Source organism: Dermacentor albipictus, chromosome 7 (genome assembly GCF_038994185.2).
Source record: "Dermacentor albipictus isolate Rhodes 1998 colony chromosome 7, USDA_Dalb.pri_finalv2, whole genome shotgun sequence".
Taxonomy (NCBI): domain Eukaryota; kingdom Metazoa; phylum Arthropoda; class Arachnida; order Ixodida; family Ixodidae; genus Dermacentor; species Dermacentor albipictus.
The window spans coordinates 19,395,038-19,408,478 of record NC_091827.1 but is presented as its reverse complement, the minus strand read 5'-3'; the positions used below and the strand labels follow the sequence as shown (position 1 = coordinate 19,408,478).

Genomic DNA, 13,441 nt, shown 5'->3' with positions numbered 1-13,441 from the left:
ATCCCACAACCTTCGCATTTCGCTTGCGATGCTCTACCAATTGAGCTACCGCGGCGCCGTTTCCTCCACTCTCTTGGGTATTCCCACAAGTTTCCGCAAGGGGGCGTTTGGCATTGCTGATGTACGTAGTGTCCTTTGTCATGTGGTAACATCATGGTTCCTGATAGCAATAGGATCATCACTGTTGTGGTCCTCTGCTCAAGAAGTGCATGTATGGGAAGTGGCTTCTTAATACAGCTGCCCCGTATTATAGCCAATACTACCTTTAGTTCTTTTACCGAAGTCTTTCCGATGTGCTGGTTGGAGTTGCTTGCAATCCAAATTACTTCCTATGACAACTGCAACTTGCTCAGATATTTTTTGCATTTTCACCTGCATGTCATAACATAGCCTACTGTATCCCGTAAAGTTTTGTCCCGGTCTGGCTCTTTTAATCTAAAGGCATAAATTTCTGGCTGCAGCGTGGGGTTGGTGGGGGGGGGGGGGGTACACTGTGTAACCTCGTGCAGTCTTAATTTATGCAAGTTTTGCAATTCGAGAATGTTGCAAAATTTGAGGGCACACGAAATTTTCAAGGCAAAATTGTGGACACCGTGCTGAAAACTGCAAGTTTATTTTGCCAGCTAGTTGTGTTGGCTGTACCTCCTGAAATGTGGCATATTCAATTTACATGGCTGTCCAAGCTTGTGCTGCACTAGTAACAAGTTTTGTTTGCAAAAGCATGCATCGCGTACGGTACGTTGCAAAAATTAGTAGCTGCGAATATGCCCAAAGTCTCCAATTCACGAACAGTTAATTGGCAGCGAAATTATAGCGTCTTACATCAGTACATATGTGCTTACAAGTAGCCTTGTATGTGCAGATTGGGCAGGAAGGTTCTTGACAGAGTGTTTGGTGGACGAGCCAGCTCTGCACCTGAACAACTTGATCCCTGAGCTGCTGGCGAATGTGAGTTGTTTCTTTTTCTGTATGTCTGACTGTTTGTCTCGCTGCATGCGTGCATGCATGCATCTGTTTCTGTGAAGCTTTTTGGGAGGCCATTTTGTACAGGTAGCACGAGTCTGTTAACTTCTAAGACATGATTGGACAGAGGGCTTTGTTGACTTTGGAGTAGGTGGGACTTTTCTGAAATTGAACCAGCTGTAGAGCCCGTGGTATAATTGTGTAACGGCTGTAGGAGTGATGGCGAGGCTATGTGCTTGAGAGGAACGAAGACACGTGTGACCTGTGTATCCTGTGGCGAGTATCACTGGAACTTTCAGCTGTCCTTAAGTACTAAGCTGCTTGAAGTGATGCCAACTTGCTTGGACATTTGTCGCACACTGCTTGCTACTTCTTCGTGTCAATGTCAGGCACAGCGACAGCCTATAAAGCCCCATGATGTGATTGATTTTCATTCCCAGAAGGTGCACATCTCCCGGTCCACTGCAGACACGCTGAGGGCACGTCACGGACAGTCTCTCAACGGTTCAATCCTTGATGCAAGTATCCGGTTGTAGCCTGTATAGATCACGACAGTTATTGACTGCCCTTGTCATAGGCTTAGCTGTGACGACCCTTTGTTCTTTTTTTTTCAAGTACCTGTCATTTCTTGTGATACCAGGAAATGCAAATTAACAAGGTTTTACTTTAGCACAAGTGCACATTACTAAACGTCAGCAGCAGTCTATGCGGGTATTGGCGGGGATGTTACACTAAATAAATGTTACAGATAGCTGGCAAAGGATGAAACTCGTGCATGCTTAACATTTCCTCAAAGTCTTTAAAAATGCAAGAGTCAAGTCTAAAGAGCAAGACAAGTGTACTGACAAATATGTAGTGCTTTGCTAACTGTGCAAAATATTGTACTGGCCAGTGATATCAAGTTTGTGCATGCCTTTTGCATTTTTTTGTACTCCCTTTGCATTCTCGTGTACACCTGGCAAGTAGCATCCCCTAACATTGGGTCCCCTGTTTCTAAAACTCCCTATTATACTATCATCAGTCTGGCCAATGCAGGATGAAAAGCTCTCCCATAATTTGTTTGTTATCCCTCTCGTACATTAAATGAGCCAAACCCATGCCTGCAAATAGTAATCCCATTTTCTATCACGTCCAGCATCTGACATCTCACTCTTACGGTCAGTTACCCCATTAGGTGATTTACAGTTGCATGGTTAAAATTCGCAGCTGAATAACATTGCAGTTTTTTTTACCGTGAAATCAAGTGGATACAGCATGAGCTGCTGCTTGTCTCTGCTGACTGTGTGCCTCTGTGTAAACTTCAGATGCTGGACCAGATATCGGCGGAGAAGCTGGATGACTTTGGTGACACTAGGCTACCTTCTCAGGTATACTGTGCGCATTCACTCGCTCTCATACTGTCCAAGTGCTTCAAAGTGTTGGGCTGCACTTGTCGTGCAATCCAGCTGTCCATGTGTTTGCGATGGTTAGTTGAGCCATACAGAATTGAACTGTCTTCAGCCTAGACACCTTTTACCAATGCTTGCAGAGTGCTTGTTTGTAAAGCGAGACCAGCTGCACACCAGCTTTAATGATGGATACTTCAAAACGTGTGATTCTGCGGGGTGAATTAGCCACGCATGATGTTAGTCATCAACATCATAATGTAAGCATGCATGAAAGCTGTTTACGACACAATACCTAAGTATATTGCTTATTTCTCAGCTTACTTTTTTTTTTTTGCTGTAGTTATCGTTGCAGTCATGTTTGATGTAGCACTTGATTATGCTAAAGCTTTAAAACTGCAATATAACCAATGCTGAAGCGTGAAAGTACAGATGCCAGACCTTCAGTGTAATCTATGGATAAGAACATATCAAAGGTGTTATCCCCATGGCGGCTTGATGTCCACCACCTCCACTGGCTAGGCCTAATTAACGCCACTTCGGCGGAAGTTGGTGACCGAAGTTGTGGCCTGGTGTGGAGTCAGCGAAACTCTTTTCGCAGCAGCCATATGGCACTCAGAAAGCTTAAAAGTTGCCTTGGCAATGAAAGTGAGAGCACCGATGACAGCCTGAATGGCAGCTACTTTGCTCACAGCTGCCGTGTTTGCAACATTACGTGCGCAAGCAGTCTAAGAAACTGAACATTATACTGTGCAATGCCCAACATTGCAATCATCTCTTTTACATTCGTCTTGTAGAATTGGTGGTAGCGCCGCAAGGAAGTCCAAATAATCGAACAAGTCTGAAAAAATAGGTTGATGACTGCGCAGTTTGGTGTGGACTCTGTGATGCCTTAGCGTGCTCCATTAGCTTTTGCTGCCTCGCAAGCAGATTACACATACAGGTCGCACCCACTGTTCCACGTTAGTCCTGCACGTGTATGGCACACGAATGTGAGAAAAAGTGAATATGCTGAGTGTCCCCACATTTGTTTTCTTAGTTATAGCAACAGGCACTTAACCATTCCATTCTGATGTGACAGCGGCACCTATTTTTGTCTTGCGTTGTTCAGTTGTGCAGATAAATGTCTCCATGTTAGCAAGACCGATTGAATAACTTGCAAGTTTGTAGTTTCCTGATGCTTCGTATAATTCGTTTAGGCTGTGTCAGGCCAGCCGTTTTCTCGATATACTCGGTCACACTTTCATGTTCCTTCCAGAACGACATGGGCATTGAGGAGCTGGAGGCCCACCTGCTGGAGCTGCAGGTATGTTCTGTTGGTGGCATCCTCGTGCTGCGGATGTGACTCCACCTCTCTCCTCCTTTTGCAGAGCAAGGGCATGAACACTCGAGGGGCCCTTCGCCGGCTTCTGCTGCTCCACTGCCGCTTCAGGGTCAGTGCATTCGCCGACTTGGCTTTGGGGAAAGGGATACACTTAGCAATCAATTTGTCCGTGAAATGAGAAAACATTTGCGCTAGTGCTTTCAGAATCAGAATCGTTTTACCATGCGTACAATACTCTACACATGTCCATGATAAATACTGGAGGAGGTCGCATAGTCAAAGACTGAAGTTGCAACCTCCTAAAACATCTAATTCAAAGATTTCATAGACTAGGCGCAGTGTCGGTGGTCGAAATAACAAGCAGTAACAATGTCCCAATGACAATGAATAAAAATCTGAGGCCTTGAGTATAACCAAGTTGTTGTCTTGTGTGTGTATAGTTGTCAGATTACCTGTTAAACAAGTAGTTAGGCTGTGGTTGTCTTCTGCAGTATTTTGCACTTGCGTTGCTGCATTATACAGGCAGTGAAATCTTGTTCTGTGCAGACGAGATCAAGGTGATGGGTTCAATTCTGGCTGCGGCAGCTTAATTTCAATGGGGGAATTCGTTGAAGTGCAAAAACAATGGTGTATCATGTGTCAGGTCCACCTCAGGTGGTCTAAATTAATCCAGAGTCCCCCACTATGGCATGCCTTATAATCAGATCGTAGTTATTGCACATTAAGCCCCAGAATTTAATTTCATTGTTAATTTAAATATCTTGTCCTTTATGCATCAAACCACTGTTTCATATCCTCCTTTCATTATTTGCACGAGAGTGCTACGTGCTGAGCCGGCTCACCTCCCACGCAGCACGTGGAGCGGGCCCTGTCGGTGGCCGAGCAGCTGCGTCAGGAGGGCTGCGCCTTCACGGGCGCCATGCACGCCCAGCTGCTCGATTTGTTTGTGTCCATGGGCGACCTGGAACGGGCACGGGACCACATGAGGCTGGTGCGGGACGTGGACCCCTCGTTCCGCTTGGACAGCCACAAGTTGCTCGGCTTGGCCGCCCTCGAGGCCAGCCGAGGACACACCGATGAGGCCCTGCGCTTGCTGGAAGAGGACACAGGTGGTTGCAATTCGTGTAACACAACTTTGGTTTTTAAGGTCCCCTAAACCACTCTGAGCTTGAAGGCGAGCTAGCGGTTTCTCTCTTGCCTTTGCTACCCTCTGCACAGGCGCTCTCTCCTTATCGCTACGGACGATTACAAGTAACCCTGCTCCCTAGCCATTCTTTTTCTCATCAACTCGTTTGCCAATTGATCGGATCTAAGCTCCGCCTTCACTGGCTCTGCGTCATGATGTGACGTGTCTTTTAAGGTTGTCTTGGAGCCAGTGTGCGAAAGCTCTCCAACCTCTCTCCACTAGCCGCCTGGCCGTCGCTCCTCAGTGAGAACTATCTGAGCAGCGTGCGTTGCGAGCCTTCTGTTGCAGCACCGAGTGTATCTGGTATTCAGGTAACCGCAGGCAAGCTGGGCATTTTGATGATTTGTTCACCATAAAGTTGGAAAGGTTATCGATGATGCTACCTGGGTAACCAGTCGGATAGCTCGGCCAACTGACGTCAATGGAGCTAACTAGGTCAATTGCGAGGATGCTGCTGATAACTCTGGGAAGTGGTGCTGCTGCAGTCGGTAGTGAATTTTAAATTCTTATAGCGAACTAGTACACACTTTACACAGAGTGCTTAAATGCATCAGTTAATGATCATAAGCACCTAACTTAAGGACTCTGTACGTTTTCACAAAATCTGGAAAATCATTTTGGGCTCCCTTAAGGCACCAGGTCATCATCTAAAGCGATGCTCTCCAACTTTTTGGGCCGTAAATAAAAATTTTGAGCTATCTAACTGAGAGTAATGTAAACAATACGTTGGGCATTACAGGGTTAAGCACCTATGCATCAATGCTTTGAACGACTAGACATTGTTGGCATGTGCTGTTAATAAATTTTTAAAGAATGTGCTCCAGGAGCTTGGTCTTACAGATCCTTGTCGTGACGGCAGTGTCTATTATATAGGACGCAGTAACGACGGTGGCCGCCAGACACAGCAGAACGGGCTTGACCGGGTGGCCTCCCGCCTGCTGACAGCTCTGGCAGAGCAAGGCGGTCCTGTAGAGCGGGCCCTGCAGCTGTTGCTGGAGCGCTGCTGGGTGAGCCCGTCATCCATCCTGCTGGCACCACTGGTGCGAGCACATCTGGTAAAGGACGACATACCAGGGGCCCTGAAAACATTCGAGGAGTATGCTCGTCGCTACCGGCTCACACCTCTCAAAGGGGAGCTGTCACGACATCTCATCAACAAAGAACTCTCAGAGGAACTGCAGAAAGGTCAGTGTGTTGCCTCTTTTATGTGTGCTTGCATCATACCTGTGTTTCGAAAAGCAGTGCAAGTCAGCATCTATTAGCTCAGTTTTGAACTTCCTAGTTAGTTTGACTACGTTCAAAGCTTAGGAGGGGGTGTTAGTGAAAGTGTATTGTTGCCAACTTGAACAATATTGTATAATTCTAAGTGGAGTGTATCCACAACAGAATATGAGCTCTATCAGTGATGATGGAACCTTGTTCGAACCAATAAGAAGTGCTATTAAACGGCCAGTAAGCACTGACCACCGCAAGAAAGGTAATTACACATTATTGTTCAACAGCTAATCTTAGTTGTCAGCTCAAATCTAGCTATTTTCAGGCAGTCTGAACAAAGATTAGCACTGGTGCAACCACTGAAATGTACAAATCACTTCTTCATAGACAAAAAGGCAGCAAGCTCTTTGAAAGCAATGTTCCCACCATCTTTTATCAGACCAACTGCTTTTTGATTTCGGACGTTATACAGTCGTCTGATTTTTCGGACCCCCCAGGGGCCACGAAAACGTCCAGAAAAGTCGGGCAGTCTGTAAAACTAAATATAGCTCTAAAGACCTGCCAGTACACTTATTAGGTGTATCCGTGCTCGTACTGTGGTAGGAGGTGGTGGGTGCAGGCGTGTATAATTAATAAGGAAAACTTAATAAAGGGAAAATGAGACAACCACCCAATTGTAGCAGTTGCTGCAAAGGGAACCATACGGGTGCCTCGAAAGAAAAGCCTAGCAGTTGAAGACAATTTGTCCTGGTCTGGGACTCGAACCTGGGACCACTGCCTTCTTGGGGCACCAGCTCTGCCACCTGAGCTAACCAGGTGGCTAGCAGATGGCAAGGCGAAGTCAAACTTGTCAACAACTCGAAGCAAAGGCAAGAGTTTGATGTAATAGTTCTGTGGAAACCCACAAGGTGGAGGGAAGTAATTAATAAAGGGAAAATGAGACATCCACCCAATCCTAGCATACGATTGGGTGGATGTCTCATTGCTTCACTGCAATACATCACGTATGCATCGCCCTGTAACAACCCTATATTGAGGCAAAGCTGACTTTTGGGAACTGGCATTATGGAACACGTCGGGCTTTCCAAGTTACGAAGCCATGGGCGAGGATTACAAAGCAGAGTTGGCGGCATTGTTAACAGCGGCGAATTGTTTCAATGAAACACATGGCGCCGAACAGCAAAAAGCTTGGTAGCGAACGTCGAAGAAGCCTAGGCCACTAGGCCTAGTGCTGCCGCGGTGGTGGCTACGGCTGCCAGCAGATCTGCATGCGAGAGCGCCACTTCGAGGTGGCGAGATAATCAAAATAGTTGCAGTGGTGGCTTCGATTAATGCCATTTCAGACCTGTGGTCCAGGAAGAATGTCCAGAAAATCGAATGGCGAAAGTTTTAAATATTCTTATACTTGACTGTATGGGCTACGTTGCAGTGCTATGAAGGTGTCCAAATTATCGGACATGTCTGAAAAATTGGGCTTCCAGAATATCAGTCATTCACTGTGCATGGTGGACATCAAGTTATGATGAGCAAAATTATTTTTTACATGGCAGATTTCATTGCTTTGAAGTTTATTACGTCAAACTGCATTGTGTACTGATGTATAGGGTGTGGGGTATTTCTTTTAATCGTTGCTCTTTCTTGCTCCTAGTGGTGGACATCAGCACAGAGGTCCATGGTGAGGCCAACACCCTGTTTGATTTGACAGCCTACTTCCTCGAGTGTGGTCACGTACGCCAGGCACAGAAGATCCTCGAGGTCAGTTAAACCGTGTCTGTAGAACTCACAGTGATACAGAGGCATGATCGCAAACGAGTGGGATGCACAATGACCCATGAGCTGTGAAGTCATGACACTGCTAGCGAGGCATACATTTGAGATGGCTGTATAGCCTAGCTGTTACAGGAAGTTGCACAACAGTTTGCGGGCAGTATGTAGTTGGTATGTAAGTAACTCAAAGAAAAGCGATCAATGAAGCCTAGATTGGAGCCCCAATGTGGGTGAGAGACCAGGGCGTCATTGAACATGCGCAGCCAAATGCTTTCGTCGGCGGTGAATTATTACTAAAAATAGCCAGCGACACAGCGCTGAAGCAGCTGTACGAGGACAGCAGGATGCACATTCTGCATCTGTAGAGAGGGAACAGAATATAAAAACATGGATCCATTGTAGCAGGCATTTTAGAAGTACCAAGCTCGTATGTAGTGAGGCATGTGAAGAGACTTGGATACAGCGAGGGAATTACACTGGCTATGCGAAAGGCACTTGCAAAGTCTTGGGGTAGATCTCAGGCAGTGGCAAACCAGACTTCTCGGACTTTCAAACTGTGTGAGAACTGCTTTACATAGCTTTGCATCCATTCATGTATCTCGTACTTGGATTTACATGACTTGTTAAAAACTATGTTAAAAACGAGACTAAGGAACATGTGTTTGTCATGTTTCTCTAGTCTAGTTCTGATCTTCGTGCAGTTTCCAAAAGTCCCTAGTATGTACCAGCAAACTTGCCTTAAAACCCCTTGTTTGGATTTGTGTACATATGTGAAGGCTTTTTTGCACTTGGCCTCCGTATGTGTCAGTTGACGCACGCGCACCATGTGCAGACTCCCGGGCTGCGAGCACGGCACGACCGGCTGAACCAGATCTGCGAGAACTTCTTGCGGCGAGGCATGGTGCGTATGGGAAATGACCTCGAAGAGGGCCAGGCCTGACACGACTGGTTCATGCAGGTGACACAGTTGGAGCAGCTCGTCACCATCACACGGAGCGTTTTTGATGTCAACAGAGACAGTCTGTACCAGTCCCTCTTCAGGGCGTACGGTGAGTCTGCGTGCCACGGCGAAATTTTGAACCTGCAGAATTGAAAGCTATGCAGAACCCTCAAGCTTTGATGCAGCAGGTGCTGCGCGTTCATGATATGCAATGACTCGTTCAATCTGTGGCAGTCTGGCTGCTGGTGATAGACAGTTTTAGCAGAGTGTCACTTAGGCTCCGCTCCATTCCTATTCTATGTGCTCGGGTGGCTGCGGAGAGCCGAATTAATTTCGTATTTTTAATGAATACGTCTCTGGGAGACGCTAGCGATGCGCAGTCGGCTTGGTTGCAAAACGACAATGAAGCCAAGTGGACCCTCCCTCACCCTCTGCTGATTTGAGTCTGTAGGGGAGTGAGGGAAGCGTATTTTGTTTTGCTGCTGGCGTAGCGTTGCGTGCACACACACTAGCGCTCCTACTGAACAGCTGTGTGCACATTCTTAGGGTATGCCGGTATGACCGTAGCACACTGTGAATGCTCTGCTAAAACTGTTAAACAGCAGTACCAGCTAGGAACTTGTTTAAGCATTGGTAAAGATGTGGCATACGACTGTATTTTCTAGCTTGCAACCTGCACCCACAATTACAACATCCCCGAGAGAAAGCAGATCTGCACATTACAACACACGGAATAAATGCATACAACAACGCTCAAATCTTTGTAAAAACAATCTCCATTTGCAGGTGCATCACTCATCCGTGTCGTATCTTTGGTTAAACAGCTGGGTTCCCCAGTGGCACTGATTATGTTCGGCTTTGGCTGTACTGCCATCGAGCATTGCTCATAATGATCCGTGTTACGGTTTACCGGCAACACTTGCGCTATTGGCTAACTGATAATACAGCCAAAACACAATATGGTGACCTTGAAAAAAAAGAATGGGCTAAGATAAGAATGGGATAAGGAAAGAAAAAGTTTAACCTGGATGTAATGAAATTGACAAATGCTCCAAAATTTTCGTTACGAAGAGGTTTTTGTTTTATGCAGTTTCAGCATGAAAATCCCCAAAAGAAGCGCACAAATTAAACAAAAGGGTAAATGGAGGTAGACCTCACCGAAAACAGGTTTATTTAGTAGGAAAAAACTGTTCCTTTGCTCTGTTGCTTATTCCTGAGGGACAGCAACACTGAACACTCATAAAACATCAAAGAACACAACGCTGCTCCATTATCATCTTGTGAGCCCACGACGCGGCACAAAACGCCAACGGAAATCCAGCACTTCCTTCGCAGAAGGCAAAGCACCTGATGAATCGACCTCGGAAGATCCATAATCATCACTGTGATAGCGGACACTTTCCACTGGTGCCTCATCAGACATCTCTTCGGCAGTGATGGCACAGTTGTCCAGGGCTGCTCCATTCGCGCACAGTGAAACCCAAGCTTCAGTGAGATTGGGTGGGCCTGCAGGTTCCTCATCTCCACTGCCAGTTTACACAACCTGAAATGCTTTTGTGATCCTCTCCTCTTTTGTGATTGTAGACTGAGATCTAAGTGGAATGGCAAATTTGGCAGCTGCATCCTTCTTTTTTTTTTTTTTTTCCCTCACGAAACAGCATGTTATTGACCATTTTGTCTGGAAGAGTCAATATCTTGTGTTTCTTTGTCGAGGCACTTGTCCTTGGAATGATACACCAAAGTGACTTGATGCATGGACTCAGGAGCTGACTCAAATGCGTGCACGGCATCAAAAATGAAGTGTGAACAGCACGATGGCAAAGCGGAGAGACGAAGAGACATCCTGACTCGCAAAACAGGGAAAGCTACAGTGACCTTTCTTCTAGTAGGGTTGCCTGGTGTAAGGTTAACGAAGGAAAGTGCAGAAACTTCTTCAGCAGCCAAGGAGTGCCACTGCCGGCGCACCTCCGGGAACCTGCAAGCAGCAGAAACGTTACTTAGAACAAGCGGCATGAAGAAGTTTGAAGGAAGGAGGAAAGTACGACACGGCCGCGGCAGCAAGAATAGCATTGCCAGCTTTGCCAGTTTTAGGGAAACGGGGTGCCTCAATGCGCACGCAGACATGTACAGACCGGCGTCGTCCGCGTTGTCGCTTCCTGCTCTGTGCGCCGGTAGCACTCTCCGCGCTCAGGAGATGCATGGAGCTGCTGCTCGCGCTAAAATAAGAAAATTTGGGGCAAAATCACGAGGTGGTTGCTGAGGGGAATCCATTATTTCAAGGGGGTCTCCCACTCTCACTTTGTGGACAGCAGGTGGCAGCAGGTGGACATAATGCACACCGCGGTTGTGAATCTAAAGCTTCCGCAAAAGCAACTGCAGATTTCTTACTCTTTCAACACGCCTAACACTTGACATGCTGTTTGGAGGTATAAATAGCTGTTTTATTTTTCACAGCCTACTTTCTACAATGTTGATTTCTTATAGTGACAAATTTGGTTTCAGAGCTACAAAGTTATGTTCAGCAGCTTTCCTTTTTTTACGGCAGTCACAATATAACGATGATTGGATATAAAGATAGGATTTTTCATTCTTTTTGATATCATTATAAACGGGCTGAACTGTACACACAAGAGTATGGTATGTACAGCTAAACCTTATTACGACGAAACAGCACTCGACACAAAAATATTTGTCTTAAACAGCGAACTCCCGTTAATTCAACCTTTGCAAGACTGCAAGATTTGGTTGAATTAACATATGGTGGCAAAATGAACTTATTAAAATATTTATTATTGCTCACAGTAGTTTGTAAGGCCTTTCTGCTTCTTGCTCTTTCAACGTGACACAACTGGCCTGCTGCAACTAGTGCTGACGTGTTTAAACACTGCCTCAGCGTTGAACTGAAAACAAAAATAGTTTTGAAAATTCTGAAAAGAAGAGTAAGGTAAAAGTGAAGAAAAACGGATTCATTCCTCGGGAGGCAGTAGCGCTGAATGCTGAATGTTTTGCGTTTTCAAGCCTTAGTAACTATTTCGGCGCATGGGGAGACGCCGGCGGTGGTTGAATTGACCGAAGTCGCATGCTTTTGCATTCGCACTAAAAAAAAGTATTTCTTCCATAACCAATGTATGGTTGCTAGCCAGTACTTTATAGTGTATTCAAATTAAGCGAAAATCCGAGTTAACTGAGGTTGAGAGTCGACAGCATCTGATATTTACAAGCATAAAATTGTTTACATGCGTATACCGAGAAGATAATTGCGATATTTCTTATAGCCCTGTTTGTTATATCAGGATGTGACTGTAAAGCCTGTTTTGGGACATGCAGACGCAGCAGGGGATGCCGACCGTGCCCTGGAAGCCTGGGCCCAGATGCAGGAGGAGAATGAGCAGCCCAGCGAGCGTACGCTACGCCTGCTGGCCGCCTTGCTGCAGCGCCTTGGCCGCCCTGTACCCTTCACCGTGCCCACCGTGGAAGCGGGCGCGAAGCAGGACAATTTTGACACTTTACTTACCTCGGACCCGGATGCAGCGTTGGACCTCTGGCACAGGTGCGGCCCTGTTTTACAAGCCTACTCATGCATGCTTTGGTCTGAATGGGCTGCTCTGTTGCTTTGCCGCAACACAAGCATGCCACTTTACAACAGGTTCTGCTGGCAGCAGCTGCATGTGAGGTGTTACACTGTGTCTGCCATTGGGGTGATAGTTCTGTGCCAGATCTTCAGGCCCTTTATCATACTTACTCTAAGCACAGCTGCAATTGTAATGTGAGAAGCAACTCTTAAAGCGAAGCTTTCTTTGCCTACTTCCCCGGGTTTCGGTGTTTGCTGTGTCACCGAGAACAAGGTCTTGCTCAATAAAAAAAAATACTGTTTGTCCAATTGTGGGTTTCGAACTCAAGTCCCTTGTAGCATCAACCTGATGCTTTACTCGTGCCGTTTCATTTTGCCTAATCGCCAAAACTTCGCTTACAACAGTTCTCACTGTGCTTGGGATCTTCATCACTTTTTGTTATGTTTGTGGGAAAATACAATTCTTTGAAATAATGTTAAAAATACAATTTTAATGCAATGCTGATGGCAGAAAGGCCACATTTCTCAATGACTGAGTTGCGGTGCAAGCACGGCTGCTTGAGAGTAGCAGGGGCAGCATCCACTTTAGCTGACCTTTACACTGAGGTCATTGACTTTAGTTGAGGGCGCCTTCTAGATTGGCTCACTGTGAGCTACCCCCAACCTTCGTGCAGAGGAGATAAAAATCATTAACACTCTTCTGTGTACTGGGAAGCTATCAGCAAGCACATATTGTTTATTTTCTTGCAATGACATGGCATCGCATCTCTTGCAGACTTTGCAGTAGTGCACTTGTGAAAAAAAAAAAAAAAAGCCTTCTGACACTGCTTATTAAAGCTGCGTTGCAAATGTCAAGCAGATGCACTCCACTGTGAGTTGATGACTCAGTACTACAGCAGAAAGTGACCACGTGCCTGTAAGAGACAAGGTGGCCAAACAGGGGCAGTAAAGCAGTGGGATCGATTGCACTTCTGCAAACCACAGGTGTCCACACCTGGCACTGCTAATACACTGTGACGTGGCACAACAGAAATCCTAGTTGCACGAGCTCACGCTAAACCATCTTGGATATAAGGCACTGCAACATGAA

General features: G+C 46.1%; 1 protein-coding gene across 1 annotated transcript in view; it reads left to right on the top strand.

Moving 5' to 3' along the window:
• The window catches only part of bsf (bicoid stability factor), a 69,386-nt gene that overhangs the window by 36,173 nt on the left and 19,772 nt on the right, over window positions 1–13,441 (top strand). The window contains exons 15-25 of the mRNA XM_065424749.2: window positions 863–948; window positions 1,404–1,481; window positions 2,268–2,330; window positions 3,607–3,654; window positions 3,719–3,781; window positions 4,526–4,781; window positions 5,732–6,043; window positions 7,722–7,828; window positions 8,673–8,741; window positions 8,799–8,889; window positions 12,108–12,330. Of these exons, the coding sequence (XP_065280821.2) occupies window positions 863–948; window positions 1,404–1,481; window positions 2,268–2,330; window positions 3,607–3,654; window positions 3,719–3,781; window positions 4,526–4,781; window positions 5,732–6,043; window positions 7,722–7,828; window positions 8,673–8,741; window positions 8,799–8,889; window positions 12,108–12,330 (1,396 nt within the window). The remainder of the gene's footprint in view (window positions 1–862; window positions 949–1,403; window positions 1,482–2,267; window positions 2,331–3,606; window positions 3,655–3,718; window positions 3,782–4,525; window positions 4,782–5,731; window positions 6,044–7,721; window positions 7,829–8,672; window positions 8,742–8,798; window positions 8,890–12,107; window positions 12,331–13,441) is intronic.